The 16105-nt window shown below is 56.1% G+C and overlaps 1 protein-coding gene across 1 annotated transcript in view; it reads left to right on the forward strand.

Annotated features, from left to right (window-relative positions):
- Nucleotides 1-7390, forward strand: part of Kug (kugelei) — a 64656-nt gene extending 57266 nt beyond the window's left edge. Inside the window, 6 exon segments of the mRNA XM_049840802.2 lie at nucleotides 316-707; nucleotides 1774-4221; nucleotides 4291-4903; nucleotides 5149-5622; nucleotides 5697-6089; nucleotides 6156-7390. Of these exon segments, the coding sequence (XP_049696759.2) occupies nucleotides 316-707; nucleotides 1774-4221; nucleotides 4291-4903; nucleotides 5149-5622; nucleotides 5697-6089; nucleotides 6156-6289 (4454 nt within the window). The 3' untranslated portion in view covers nucleotides 6290-7390.
- Nucleotides 7391-16105: the final 8715 nt, after the last annotated feature.

Below are 16105 nucleotides of genomic sequence, written 5' to 3' on the forward strand. Positions count from 1 at the left end.
TGGTCTTGATTGGAATATTAGAGAAGAATGTGTTAAATTCGCGAGCTACATCAGAATCTTTCTCATAATCTTTCTCAAAATCTTTCTATTTCGTATAATATTTTTTGTATATATTCCACCACTTATATATTCCACTTCCCTACATATTTTATTCATAATAGCTGGTCCAAGTTAGTCCAAGTAATACATATGGTATAACCAACTTACTACTTACTAATTCGCACAAAGTACTAGAATAAAAATGTGCGATTTAATTAATTATTTATATCATTTTATTGAGATAAAACGTAAGCGAGTGGAGTGTGGACTGCGCAGACAACCCGCCGTACTGCGTGCGGCACCGCTACTGGGCGCGGCTGCCGGAGGACGCGGCCAACGGCACGCTGGTGATGCGCCTGGAGACGGGCGACGCCGACGCGCCGGGCGCCGCCGGCCTGCGCTACTACCTGTCGGGCGACGCCGCGCACCACTTCAGCATCGCGCGCGACTCGGGCGAGGTGCGCGTGGCGGCGCCGCTGGACCGCGAGCGTCGCGCCGAGTACCGCCTGCGAGCGCACGCGCAGGACCGCGAGCGCGCCGACTGGGAGTGCAGCTCCGAGCTGCGCGTGGCGCTCAGCGACGTCAACGACAACGCGCCCGCCTTCTCCGCGCCGCTCTACAGCGTCACGCTGCCCGAGGACGCCGACCTCGGCACGCTCGTCGCCAAGGTACCGCGACTAGCGAATCGCTAACTTACCGAACTTCACATCACCATTCCTTATGAACTCGATAGCGTTCACTTCTTAATTATTTTATTGATTAAATAAAACATCTCTCTACTTTATGGTCATTAATTTTGGAGTCAGATAAAAAGTGAAAAAAAAAATGTTTTATTAGGGCAAGGGTAGGTTCAAAAAAATCACGCCCTTTACGTGTAAGGGCGTGATTTTTTTTCAATCCAACCCTGTCGTTGAGTATAGGTATATAAAAATGAATAGACTGAATAGACTAGAATGGTTTACTAAGTTTTTGATGATATTAATATTTTCGGAAATAACCGTTTACTTTATGTTCCAAATGTCCGCCCCCCACCCCCCTCTAAATTTCGAACCATAAGTTTTAAAAATATAACTTGCAGAGCTTTATATAAACTTTCTAGGAAAATTATTTTGAACTCGATTGATTTAACAGTTTTAGAAAAATTCTGCAAAATAATTTCTGAACTCAGTTTGTTGTTCAACCGTATTTGCAATTTTTTTTACTTTCTTTACATATTTATAATCTTTAACGTATCTTCTTTCAAATACATTCGGCTGTTGATGCGAATAGACGTTCAGAGTGTTCGACCTTATTGACAATATTGATTTGATGACTTTAAGTCTTTAAATATTATTTTTATATTTTTTGTCGTTATTTTATAAAATATGTAAGTATTAGTTATTTTGGTATTGTTCAAATATTCGCTCAAATTATCAATTATTAATAGTTTACATTTTATTTATTTCTAGGTGAATTAGTCGTAGGTATGCATGGATTTAGATAATTTGATGGGCTGGTGTTTATTATTTCTTCCTCTCTTTCTACAAAGTCCGAATCTAATGCGGACGAAGTCGCTGGCAGAAGCTAGTATATAGTTAATAATATGGGCGGGATAAATATGGGCCATTCTCTGGAAAGTGCGGAATCCTGCAGTGAGCGTGGCCCGACGTGCTCTTGGCCAAGTCGGTGTTAGAAGCTATGTCGTGTTTATAGAGTCTGGGATAGGTTTGCTCATGTCGATACTCGCTCCGGCAGGTACACGCGACAGACCCCGACCTCGGCGAGAACCGGCTCGTGCGGTACTCGTTCGTGGAGGAGCCGAGCGGCGCCTTCGAGCTGGCGGCCGACAGCGGCATCGTCACCCTGCGCGCGCCGCTGGACCGCGAGACGCAGGCCGAGCACCGCCTGCTGCTCCGCGCCACCGACGCCGGCACCCCGCCGCGCTCCGCCACCGCCACGCTGCGCCTCACCGTCGCCGACGTCAACGACAACCCGCCCGAGTTCGAGTTCCACCAGTACCGCGCCGCCGTGCCCGAGCTGGACGCGCCCGGCACGCAGGTGCTGCGCGTGCGCGCCACCTCGCGCGACGCCGGCGTCAACGCCGACGTGTACTACTCGCTGGTGGGCGGCGACGACCGCGACGACTTCGCCGTGGACCGCGCCTCGGGCGTCGTGAGCGTGGCGCGGCCGCTGGACTACGAGCGCCGCCAGCAGTACCTGCTGACCGTGCAGGCCGTGGACGGGGGCACGCCGCCGCTCAGCGACCTGGCCACGCTCAACATCACCGTGGGCGACGGCAACGACAACGCGCCGCAGTTCGCGCAGGCCGCCTACTCGGCGCGCGTGCGCGAGGACGCGGCGCCCGGCACGCGCGTGCTGCAGCTGGTGGCCGACGACGCCGACTCGGGCGCCAACGGCCGCGTCACGTACTCGGTGGCGCGCGGCGACCGCGACGGCCGCTTCGCGCTGGACGCCGACACGGGCTACCTGTCGGTGGCGGCGCCGCTGGACCGCGAGGCGGCGCCGGCGCACGTGCTGACGGTCCGCGCGCGCGACCACGGCCTGCCCGCGCTCGAGGCCAGCGTCAGCGTCAACATCGAAGTGCTGGACGCCAACGACAACCCGCCGCTGTTCGCGCAGTCCAACTACACCGCGGTCGTGCAAGAGGATCGCCCGCTCGGACATACTATCTTGAAGTTTGTCGTAGAAGACGCCGACGCTCCGCCGAATGGGGCGCCTTACACGTTTGACTTCCAATCTGGCAACGAAATGGGCGCTTTTCGCTTGGAACAGGACGGTTACCTGCGATCGGCGACTCGGTTCAATCATCGCATCAAGGACCGATACGTGTTGCAAATACGCGTATTCGACAATGGCACGCCGCCGTTATACTCAGACGCGTGGGTCTATATAAGAGTGATAGAAGAATCCCAGTACCCACCGGTCGTGACGCCATTAGAAGTGGTCGTTAACTCTTATTTAGACGAATTCCCAGGAGGCATCATCGGCCGAGTGTTCGCTTCCGATCGCGACGCCTACGACACGCTTTCATACTCGATCGTACCAATCGACGGCGCGCCTTATCCTCCCACAGACCTGTTTGAGATCGATCCGGCCGACGGCACACTGAAAGCTGCTCCGCGCCTGGATGTGGGCGAATACCGGTTGAACGTCACCGTCGACGACGGCAAGTTCCTTGGCTTTGCAATAATCAAGGTCTCAGTTATACTCATCTCTGACGAGATGCTAGCGCAAACGATCGTCGTAAGGTTTCGAGAGGTCACCGATCGCGATTTCATCCTGAGCCATCGCAAGGGCTTCATTCGAGCAATCGGCGAAGCCACAGACTGCGAGCCCGGCGACGTGGTCATAGTGAGCGTGCAGCCGGCCGGCGAGTCGACCGAGTCGGACGAGCTCGGGCCGGGCCGGCCGCGGCGCCAGGTGGCGCAGGACCTGGACGTGGCCGTGGCCGTGCGCGCCGGCGCCGCCTTCCTGCCGGCCGACGCGCTGCGCCGCCGCCTGCACGCGCACCTCGAGCGCCTGGAGGAGCGCGCCCGCCTCGTGGTGGAGGAGCTGCGCCGCGCGCCCTGCGCCGCCTGCGAGCACGGCGCCTGCGCCGAGCGCGTGGCGCTGCTGGCCGCGCCGCGCGCCGCCGCCTGCGAGGTGTTCGCTCTGGCGCCGCCGCACCGCCTGCGCGCGCACTGCGCCTGCGCGCCCGGCTACGGCGGCCCGCGCTGCGCCGCGCCCGCCTGCGCCGACTGCCGCGCGCCGCCCGTGGCGCAGCTGGCGGGCGACGGCTACCTGCTGCTGCGCCTGGAGCGCGGCGCCGTGCAGGGCGCGCGCCTGCTGGACGACGAGCTGGCGCTGTCGCTGCGCTTCCGCACGCGGCGCGAGCGCGGCACGCTGCTGCAGGCGCAGGGCCGCGTCGACTACGCCGCGCTCGAGGTGGCCGAGGGCTACCTGCAGTTCCGCATGGAGCTGGGCTCGGGCCCGGCGCAGGTGCGCGCCGCCGTGCCCGTGGCCGACGGGCTGTGGCACGAGGCGCGGCTGGAGCGGCGCGGCGCCAGCATGCGCCTCACCGTGGACCGGCGCAGCGCGCAGGCGCAGACGCCGCCGCCGGCCGCCGTGCTGGACGTGCGCGCCGACCGCCTCGTGGTGGGCGCGGCACTACAGCGGCACGCTCACGCCTTCGCCGCCGAGCAGGTCAGCACCGACTCCGACTGCGGCGGACGCGGGGCGCGAGTGGGTCGTGACGCTGGTTCTCGTTGGCAGGTGACGTACGGCTTCCACGGCTGCATATCGGAGCTGAAGCTGGGCGGCGCGGCGCTGCCGCTGGAGGAGGGCGGCACGTCGAGCGACGGGCGCGCGCAGCTGCTGCGGCGCGTGCGCGTGCGCGTGGGCAGCGCGTGCGAGGCGCTGCCGCCGCCCACGCCCTGCGCCTCCTACCCCTGCCTCAACGGCGGCTCGTGCCGCGACGTGGCCGAGCTGCTGGAGGGCGAGGCGGGCGGCGACGAGGGCTACGCGTGCACGTGCCACGCGCGCTTCTCGGGGCGGCGCTGCGAGCTGGACGGCGACCCGTGCGCGTCGCAGCCGTGCCTGCACGGCGGCTCGTGCGCGGCGGACGCGCGCGGCTGGCGCTGCGCGTGCGCGGCGGGGCTGGCGGGCGAGCGCTGCGAGCGCGGGCGCTGGTGCGGGGAGGGGGTGTGTGCGCACGGCGGCGCGTGCGAGGAGGGCGAGTGGGGCCCGTCGTGTCGCTGCCGCGGCTACTACGGCCCGCGCTGCCAGTACGACGTGGACGAGTGCGCGGGCGAGCCCTGCCTGAACGGCGCCACGTGCGTCAACGAGCCCGGCTCCTTCCGCTGTCTCTGCCCGCCGGACAAGACTGGTAATGACGGGGGTCGTTACCTTACTTAAATATTTACTTTTGCACAATTTGAGGTTTCGGCTACTCCATTATGTCATGTTTTATAGGCTTTTGTATCCCATGCGGGTTAACTTGCATAGTAGGTGCGATAATTTGAAAAGTATTTACGTCGTGTGCGTATGAGTACCTGCTATAAAGACATCATCAGAATTGACTGATATTTAAGCGAAATGAGGCGCGAGAGTAATGGGGTGGGTCTCGTGCAGGTATGAACTGCGGCAACCCGCTGTACTCGGACGCGGTGGTGGCGGGCGGCGCGGGCGCGGGCCCGGCGGCGGCGCTGCGGGCCGCGCGCTGGCGCGAGGCGCGCTGGCCGCTGGGCGCGGCGGCGGCGGCGCTGCTGCTGCTGCTGCTGGCGGCCGCGCTACCGCTGGCGCTGCGGCGCCGCGCCCGCCGCAAGCCGCGCGACGAGCCGCTCAACAGCTGCGTGGACAAGCTGGCGCCGCGCGCCTCCAAGCTCTCCAACCTGGAGGCCGTGCGGCGCGAGCGGCCCGCCTCCTGCGCCGACCCGCCGCCGCTCAACAACGTCGACACGCTGCGCAGCTACGGCTCGGCCGGCGACGAGCTCGAGGGCATCCCGCCCGACTACCGCCGCAACCTCAACATCGACGTCGTCGACCGCAAGCCCTGGTCCGAGCAGATGCATCTGCATACTTTTGTCGATAACAAAATATATAATGGTAAATTTATTTTCAAAAATAAATTAATAATAAATATTTTCACATAAACCTAAATACTTTATACTATTTTTCAGATTTGAAAGGATGTAAGAGTCGTATCAGGGCACGATCGCCGGGCTGCGCTCGACGAGCGATGGGCCCCATGGGGCCGGTGGAGCCGCACCTGGTGGGCGGCTACCACTGGGACTGCTCCGACTGGTGCGGCGGCGGCGGCGCGCTGCCCGGCATCAGCGAGGTGGCGGGCTCCGAGCGCCCCGACTCCTCCTCGCCCGCCTCGCCCGCCTCGCCCGCCGCCTCGCCCGCGCCGCGCCGCCGCGCCGCCCGTGCCCGCCGCCCCGCCTCCGCCGACAGCGAGCCGCCCGCGCCCGACGCGCGCCTGCTGCCCGACGCGCGCCTCAGCGACGACGAGCCGCTGCGCGCCCGCACGCTGCGCGAGCCCGACGCCGCCAGCCTCATCACCATGCTGGGTGAGAGTCGCGCCGCCGCGTGCCCGCCGACCGCCGACTCGCCCTGACGCCGTTTGTCGTTCACAGAGGAGCGGAACTCGCTGCTGGGCGACGAGGACGACGGCTCCGGCAGCGAGCTGTCGGCCAACCTGTGCGAGATCGAGGAGTCGGACGCGGAGAGCGAGCCGGCGCGCGCCGTGCCGCGCCACACCGACGTGTGACGCCGGCGCGCGGCCGCCGCGCCGCCCCGCCTGCGCCCCAGCCCGCACCCCCGCCCGCACACCCGCACGCGCGGCCTCTAACACCGGACTGCGAGCCCTCCGTTATATTTGGACTTAGAACGAATTTATTGTTAAAACCTTTGCGTCACCGTAAACTAACCGACATTGTGTTTGGTAGTATTAATACTGGCATGTTGGATTCTCATGTTCCTTCGGAATATGTCGACTCCTATGGATCGAGCAACAAATTAATAGCCCTCGACCGGTATGTCTGTGTTCATAGTATGATGTGTTGTATATGCGCTACATGAAGTATTATGTGTTCAAATTCGAATAATATTGAGTTTATAATTTGATGGTCGGTCCAAGAAGTAACTAAAGAGACGTTTGGATGAATAGTTAAAACACTCGAGACTAATACGTTCGTACATAATTTGTATCATAATAAGCATTCAAAGTGTATCTGTAACGTATTGTGAAACACTCATTGTTCTCAGTGGTACGAGCAGAGGTTACGCAGAGGTATTAAAAGACTTGTACTATGTACATAGAATAAAATAATGTTAATTAAGTATTAGATAGATCATGTTGTAAATATCTGTATGAAAGTGATATCGTTACTTTTTGTTATTCTCCTTTTCCTCGATGATGTGACGAGCTACGCCGGGAACAAGCAAATTATGAAAATATATTTATGACGAGCTGATATCGGAGAGGCGCGTCCCGGCGAGTGCTGTAGATAGGATATTGGAATGCGACACGCGCGGACGCGTTCATCAAATGGTGCTCCAATTGTAGTTTCATATCATACTTTAAACTGTGCATTTAAAAAGTCGAGTAGCCGATGCGTTCTCCTCCTAGATTAGTTTAAAGTAAGTGATCTATTTTTATATGTACAAAGAGAGTGGCGGGTGCTCGCCGCCGGCCGCGGCCGCGCGACTGCGGCGGCCGCGCGGATGTTCCGCGCGGCCTGCTGGCGCTCGCGCGGCTGTCGACGGATTATCTGTATCTTTTTTTATAAAGAAAGGTTTATAAAATAAAAGTAAATTATTGAATCGTTGTGTAAATTTTGACACGACCAATAAAGACTAACTAAAACAACTTTGACATTTTCATTAAATAATACTCACGTTGTAGGTCACCCAGGTAAGGGCGGATGCACACATTCGGCTTCCGGATTAGGTTTCCTGATCAGGAATTTAGATTCGGAAACCGAAATGCTCTTTTTTCGGACAAGTTGCGCACACTTTCTTACTTTTTCCGAACGGCATCCGTTTCAAAATTTTCTCCGTGCATTTGGTTAGTCAGAACGGAACGCAGCGCTCGCGAACAATATGGTTCAGCCGCCACACACGAATGGAAAGAAGATGGATCAAAATTACCCCACGTCCTATAACAAAGTGAAGTATCTCAGAAAAACATAGGCAAGGAAGAACATTAGGGGAGTATACAGGGTTATAGGTAACACACTAACAACCTCTCAGGACCATATCACTAATATCATAAACTAAAACTTTTGTTCTGCGACTTTTAATAATTCTCAGATTTTAGTTCATCAAAATTTTCACACAAAAATTAAAATATTTCAAGTGTACGTTCTAAAATTTACGAAGTCTATGGGAAGCAAAAGAAAGCAAAAACAGTAGTACAAAAGACAGCGGAGGGGAGCGGGGCTCGGGCGACGGCGGGGGAGCGTATGAACTTGACCTATTTACGAGCGGCCGTCAGTCGTTTTTATGCGCCCGCGTCGCGTCATACGTGTCCATTACTGTCCATGTAGCGAAATTCGGTTGTGGGAACGTAATTATCTTTACAGTATGGCGTATCGATATTCAAATGTCGAGTACACGGAAATGGTGCGAATGCTTGTTAGGTGTGATGACAATGTTTCGGAAGCCTGTCCCAAACATCCCAACACCTCGCTGAGTAACAATGCTAGCCGCCACACAGCGGTTACGAGATTACGGGCAATTCCGGCATGTCATCAGGGATAGTGGTCGTCCACCGAGGCACACAGTACGTGAAGAAGACGAACCTTTTTTTTATTTGACTTGTTACCAATTCAAAAGTATGACTAGGTACGAGAATAGTGCGCGGGAGGCGTGGGTAGGTAAAGATCTTGCATTCATTCTAAAAGTGCAAACCCTCTACACCAAACGAATTCATTGTAATGTGTGATAATCTCGACTCGTCCACACACTCTAAGGTCGACTAATCGCTCGACTGGTCTCGATCGGGCCATTAGTTGGTGAAGAAATGGTGGGGGCGTGCAAATTTTATCACTATAGCAAAATAGAGTTGAAATGTGTTGATAGAACAATGAAATCTTGTAGGTTTGTTTTTGGCTAATGTATTATGTTTTATAAAAAGTCATAGAACAAAAGTTGTAGTTTATGATGTTAGTTATACAGTCCTGAGAGATTGTTAGTGTGTTACCTATAACCCTGTATAAGGAAGAAGATAAGGATAGTACAAAAGGAAACACATAGGGGGAGCATATCGCTGTCCCCAACGAATAATATCGTAACCAAAAACTTAAAATTTTACAGGAAAAATAAAAAACCGTTTTTTGCTTATAACTTCTTAACAGATTTACATAGCATCATCGTTGGTATATCAAAAATTGGCTTTTTTTTCTTAAATATTTATTTGTCATATAAATAAATATTGGATTTATTCTCATTAAGTTTTAGCTAAAAATGTATATTACCCGAAATGTAACAAAATTTTGAACCATAATGCACAATACGATTTTATTCATGTAAATTGTTGACAATGACCTACACACGGCAATAGTCCATTGCGATTGTCTTGACTGTAAAGTAAAGATGTTCATTATAATGGTAACTTATTATTGCCATAGTATTCACTGCTCAAAACAATCTATTGTGGTAACAGTAAACGCGAATAATATGGTAACATACTTTACCGAAATCAGTTTTATTTTTTCTACTTGAATAAGTTTGTAATAACGGTTTACTGAAATATCTAGAGTAAATATTTAGAGTAGAATACTATGGGTAAATTCATTACAAAATGTCTAACTCAAAAAGTAATAGCACGAATCACGTGAAAAAAATTCACAGGGTGTAATCGCACCTCTAGAACAATAATAATAAAATAAAATATTTTTTTTTTCTCTTACACTATTACTTACTGTAAACACCTTGTTGCAAGAAATAAAAGGCTTTTTATTTTTTATCTAGAACAATAATTCCCCATAAAAGCACTTCTATCGTAACAATCGACTACGATATTATTCGGTGGGGACAGCGATATAATAAAGTATATAAGGAAGTACATAAGGGGAGAATATAAGGAATCTTCTAGATAAGAAAGGATAAGGGATTACATTATAGGAGTAATATTAAGGAAGTTCATAAGGGGAATACATAAGGAAGTACACACGGCAAAACGGAAAGCTATGCAGGCAAGTGGTTCCACCCGGCGCGGCGTGGTGATATTGGGAGAAACATACATAATAGTGTGCGTAAAACAAAACGTGTTTTACTTCGCCTACTCATCGTGTTGCAACGCGGTGTCAACGGCGGTGCTTCACAATAACACGGTGTCCACTCAAACATTTGCAATATCTTATGCCTCTAATGATGCAGGGAATATGAAGCAGGTCTCCCCAGGCGCAGGAAGTCCTTGAAGATTTCCACTCCCCAAAAAAAGAAAAAAAAAGGTTTGATTTTTTTGTTTTTTACAGGAGACGGGCGAAAGTTCCTAAAAGTTGGGCCTGATGTTACAGTAACAATTATTGCATTATTTTATTTATATCCTAATTCCATTTAAAAAGAGGCGTTAATTATTTACGACTGCTATATGAGAGAAAGACAATATAGGATGACATTGGTTTGCATGAAAACCACTTCTAAACTGACGTTGTACACTGAGCTCTCAAATAATACTTCAAAAAAATTACTATTTGACTATTGTTGATTTTTTGACGTTTCTTAAAAGATTTTGCAACGTAAGTGGTGTCAAAAGAAGCAATCAATTATAGGTGGGTATATCGGGTGTGTCGTTCATAATCACATTAAGGGCTGATTTTTCAATCATCAGTTAACTTCTATCTGAGGAATAAATATGGCGGTTTGACATATTTTTCATACAAAAGCTGTCAAAACGTCAAAAATATTCCTGAGATAAAAGTTATCTGGCGATTGAAAAATCAGCACTAAATTAAATGCGTTAATATACTGGTTAATATATGTCGATTAACACAAATATAAAAAAGAAATACGTAAAAATAAAAAATGTTTTTTTCAAACAAAGTAAATGGAATAAGAATGTGCAAAAATTAGAACACCATATAAAAGTCAGTCATTACAAACAACTGAAATTCTCCCTTGAAAACTGACAGCTGTCAACTGATCAAAACATACGATACTCCTAACTTTCTCTGCTTTACCTACACATGACGTTGTAAATTATAAAAACTAAAAATGACTGACGCACAAAGTTAGGTTGCTCAAAATTTGGTTGTACAAAATTAGGTTAGGTTAGGTTAGGTCAGGTTAGGTTGGGGTTAACATGGGGGGCCCGAGCGCCGCCTGTAGGCGGTTGTACGTGGGAATCGTGCGGTCCATGGCCCTATATGGGGCCCCTGTGTGGGCGATGGACCTGGCGGCCAGCACTCTAGCCATTCTGCGCAGACCGCAGAGGGCGATGGCCGTCAGAGTCGTCCGCGGGTATCGCACGATTTCCTACGAGGCGGCTTGCGTCCTGGCCGGATCCCCGCCCCAGGAGGCTAAAGTACTCGCGTCGCTGTATCGGTGGCGCGAGGAAGAGCGGGCACGGGACTCGAGGCCGGTGCAGCGGCAGATAGCGCAGCGCCGAGCAGAGCTCCGTCAGGTCTTGGTGGCGGAATGGCGGCAGAGGCTTCTGCGCCCTACCGCCGGCCTCGCCACCGTCGAGGCGATCCGGCCAGTGCTCGACGACTGGCTCGGGAGAAGGCACGGCTCCCTGTCGTTCAGGGTGACGCAGGTGCTGTCGGGGCACGGCTGCTTCGGCAAGTACCTGTGTCGCATAGGCAGGAGCCGGACGCTCGGTGCCACCACTGCGTCCATGGCGGGAGGACACGGCGCAACACACGTTCGTTCAGTGTGTTGCTTGGGAGGAGCAGCGCCGTGTCCTCACAAATGAAGTAGGAGGCGATCTGTCGCTGCCGGCCGTGGTACGGAAGATGGTCGGCAGCGCAGAGTCGTGGGACGCAGTGGTGTCCTTCTGCGAGGACGTGATGTCGCAGAAGGAAGCTGCGGAACGGGAGGGAGATTTCAACTGCCGATCCCGCCCGCAGCAGCAGGCGCCCGGGCGCCGGAGGAGGGCAGACAACGCCTCTTCCGCTCCCCCATGAACGGGTCCAGGGCGAAGGACTTGGGGAAGTCCCCGCCCCTATTCAACGGACCCGAGGCGGAGGCGCGCGCGGGTGTCGCGCGCGCCTCTGAGGCGTTGCACGGGGAGTTTAACACCTCACCCCCGTGCCTGAGGCGAGCCCGCAAGGCGGGCCAGCACCAGTGCGGGGCTGCGGAAGAATTTGGATTCCCGCGGCCCCGCGCCCACGTGTAAGGAGGACACAGGGGGGTTTTAGCCGGTAAGAGTCCGGCACACCCCTCCGCCTCTCCCCAGGCGGAGGAAGTGAGGATTTCCCCGAGAAAAAAAAAAAAAAAGGTTAGGTTGGGGTGCCTGTCAGAAAACCTCCCTGTGTGCTCGGCAACTGCTGGTCCCTGTGGACACGTCCTAAGGGAAGAGCACCGGGCCGGTGCACCCTGGGCACGGACAATAATCTCTTCGCGGGGGGTGGGATAGAGGAGATTGTTGTCCGTGGCTAATTTCGACAGGAGCGGAGGAGTCGCTCCCGAGGGCTCCTATCTGCACCTGCAGCAGCAGAGTGCACGACTAGGAGCGAGGTGGGCAGATCGCGGGCCGTTGTACAGTCCGCGGTCTACGGGTCTCCGCGGCGTGCTCGTCGTGGTGACCGAGGGAAGGCCGCAGGTTGCTCCTCAACCTGCGGTATTGGGGCATCCGTGGCGAGGTGCTGAGCCACGGTGCCGCAGGAAGTTATTAAGTTAGCCGTAAGTTAAAAACCAAAGAGAAAATTACAAAATAACAAAAAAATAAAAAATATATTAGGTTTAGTCTTAGGTTAGTGTCCCAGTTGTAGATACCGAGCAGCGCGGTGTATCCTGCACCGGAGGCATCCGCTGGCCTCGACTAAATTCTCCCAAAGAGTGGCCGCATCGCTTTGGGGATGGGGTGTACCACCCATATCGTAAATGGAAATGTCAGATATAGAGTGTGTCTTGTCTTGCGATCCGGCTGACGCCCGGCGCTCGCAGGTATCCGGGCCTGCGAGTGTTAAATTGGTTACCGAAGGACGCGCAGGGGTAGGCGACCAGGCCCCTGTAGCGGATGTGGCTACTGGAAGCACCGATTCTATGTCATGTGACCCGGCTGACAACCGGCGCTCACAGGTATCCGGGCCTGTGAGTGTGAAATTGGCGACCGACGGACGCGCAGGGGTAGGCGACCAGGCCCCTGCTGCTGATAGTGCTACTGGAAGCACCAATCTTGGCACGGTCTTGAGCCAGGGGGGCTGCAGACCGTGCAGTGTGGTCCTGTCCGACGGGGAGTCGCGCGGAACTGCCTCCAGATTTTGGAGGAAGCGTCCGCGCGATGAAGTCTCGGACCGAGATGGGTCGATAGGCCTATCCTCAAGCGAGGAGGACCTATCGGCCCCAAAAGTGCCGACAGCTCGGCGGGGCCGAAAACCGGCACCAACAGGAGGGGGGGCCTCTTTGCGGCCGCCGAGGGATTCGCGGGGGCGGTTTCTGCGCTCCGCTACTCCGGCGGCCAGCGAAGAGAGTGATGTTGGGGTCAGGAGCGAGGACCCTGGCGGCGTGAGCTGTGTTTCCCTAGGAAGCACGAAAGCAGAGCTCAACGCCGCCAAAAGAGAGCAGCGGAGGGCGGTCGCGGTCGATGAGGTGACAGAGATGGCCCGACGCGCCCGCGAGCGACGTGCCGCTTTGGCGGCTTCAGGGGAGATGTCGGCGGTGGCGTTAAGCCAACAAGTGTTGGGCGGCGTGGATGTCGTCCTGAAGGTTGCCACGCAGTCCGGCAACCTGAAGGGCACATTCACCCGCGCCCTCAAGGAGGCAGCCGCCGACATCAAGGGAGGCGGTTGGAGACCTCCTCAACCGAACGGCCTCAGACGAGGTCACTAAGTTGGAGGAGAACAGCCTCCGAAGAGATCTGGAGGATCTCCGGCGGCAAGTGGCTGCGCTGAGCGAGCAGCAGCAGCCACAATCTGCCGCCGTCGCCACTCCGCCCATGGCGACTCCCACTCCCGCACCGGGACCGACAAGCGCGCACACCGACGATGAGGTCGAGCGCATTGTTCGGCTCTGCATGCTCCAGTGCGGGAGCATGATGAACGCTCGCATCGAGGCCATCTCTCGGCGCCTTCCGCAGGAGCCAATCCTCCGGCCGACATTAGCGGCGGACAAACGGAGGACGGAGGAGCCGCCGAGACCTGCGCCTCAAAAGGGAAGCCCGCGGAGGGTGTTGAAAAGCCCGTGGAGGGAACCCCGTCGAGTGTTCAGCCCACGACTGCCGGGTCCAAGGGTGAGACCTGGGCGAAAGTCGTGGGCCGCAAGAAGGCCCGCAAAGCCGCCAAAAAGGCCGCGGCACCAGCAGCAGCGCGCGCCGCAGTTGCGCAGCCTGCGCGACGGACTGCCAAAAAGACCGGCGGTCGCAATGCGCCGGCGATACGTGCGCCTCGTTCTGAGGCTGTTACGCTAACGCTCCAGCCCGGAGCTGCGGAGCGCGGCGTTACGTACCAGTCGGTGATTGCCGAGGCCAAGGCCAAGATAAAATTGGCAGATCTTGGCTCCAGTCCGTCACCCTCAGGCAGGCTGCCACGGGTGCGCGGCTGTTTGAGGTGGCTGGTGCTGCGAGCGACAGCGTCGAGAAGGCGGACGCTCTGGCCGCCAAAATGAAGGAGGTCCTCAACCCAGAGGACGTCCGGGTCTCCAGGCCAATGAAACCGCAGAAGTGCGGATTGCTGGCCTGGACGACTCCGTGACCTCTGAGGAGGTGGCGGCGGCCGTTGCTCGTGGCGGAGAGTGTCCGCCGGACAAGGTGCGGGCCGGCGACATACGCGTTGACGCTACCGGACTCGGCGTAGTCTGGGTTCGGTGCCCTGTAGCGTCGGCGAAAAAGATCGCCGATAGTGGCAGATTGCTGGTTGGCTGGGTTGCAGCGAGGGTGAAACTCCTGCAGCCCCGGGCTTTGCGGTGCTTCCGGTGCCTGGAGAAGGGGCACGTCCGGGCAAAATGCACCGCCGAGATTGACCGCAGCGACCTCTGTTATCGTTGCGGTCAGCCCGGCCACAAGGCGGCCCAGTGTTCCGCGGCGCCAAACTGCTGCTTGTGTTCGGCTGTGGGGAAGCCAGCGGGACACAAAGTGGGCGGAGGGCCTGTGGCGCGCCTGCCAGCAAGGCCAAGAAAAGAAGAGGAGCCTAAGCCTGCCGGGGAAACCTCGCCACCCCGCAGGCCAGTAGCTCCGCGGCCGACTCCCGGCCCAGGACCGTTGCCGTGGGAATGGAGTGTCAATAATAGGGCACCTCCATTTCCTCCAGGGCAACATCAACCACTGTGCCAGAGCTCAGGATCTTCTCCTCCAGAGCATGGCAGAGTGGTCGATTGACGTGGCTGTGGTCGCCGAGCCGTACTTCATCCCCGCCCGTGACAACTGGCTGGGGTGCGCTGACGGTTTGGTGGCCATTGGCGGGACTCTGACCGACCCGTCTCGGGGCCGTGGCTGGGTTGTTGCGGTCTCGGGCGGCATCGTCATTGTGGGGCGTATTTCTCCCCAACAAGAGTCTCGCCGACTTCGAGGGTTTCCTTGTCGAGTTGGCGCCGTCGTAGGCGCCATCACCCTCGCCCCGTTCTGGTGCTCGGGATCAACGCCAAGTCATCGGCGTGGGGATCTCCGGTCACTGACCCTCGGGGCGAGGTGCTGGAAGAGTGGGCGGTGACGACCGGTCTGGTCGTCCTGAATCGGGGCTCGGAATACACGTGCGTGCGGCAGCGGGCGGGTCGATAGTGGACGTCTCGTTCGCTAGCCCCTCTGTCGCCAGCCGAGTCCGCGACTGGCGTGTCGCCGTGGAGGTGGAGACGCTGTCGGACCACAGGTATATCCGGTTCGACGTCTCTGCCCAGACCGCGAGCGGCCGCCATCCAACAGCCCCGATCAACGACGGCCCGCGCTGGGCGCTTAAGTGCATCGACAAGGAACTGCTCGAGGAAGCTGCCTTAGTCCAGTCCTGGATTTGGGAGTCGGCGACGGACGGCCCCGTCGACGTCGAAGCGGTGGCGCTGCGGTTTCGCGGGCGATGACGCAGATCTGCGACGCGTCCATGCCCCGCGTCCGCCAACAGTCCGCAAGGCGCCAGGTGTACTGGTGGACCGCCGAGATTGTTGCGCATCGCGTGCGTTGCGGCTCGCCGCCAGTACACACGATACCGGAGACGACGTCGACGGGTTTCCGCCGAGGAGGACGCGCTGTAGGTGTACAGCGCGTCCAAGGAGACTCTGTGGCTGGCCATCGGCGATTCTAAGTCGCGTGCCAGGGAGGAGCTGCTGGGGTCCCTGGATCGGGATCCGTGGGGCCGCCCCTACCGTTGGGTACGGGGCAAGCTGCGTGCATGGGCGCCTCCACTGGTGCAGAGCATGCAGCCCCAGCTGCTGGGCGGTCGTATTGGCGCTCTTCCCGAGCGAGCGGGACACGTTCCCCGACGATGGCTTCACC

Source organism: Helicoverpa armigera, chromosome 10 (genome assembly GCF_030705265.1).
Source record: "Helicoverpa armigera isolate CAAS_96S chromosome 10, ASM3070526v1, whole genome shotgun sequence".
NCBI classification, from domain to species: domain Eukaryota; kingdom Metazoa; phylum Arthropoda; class Insecta; order Lepidoptera; family Noctuidae; genus Helicoverpa; species Helicoverpa armigera.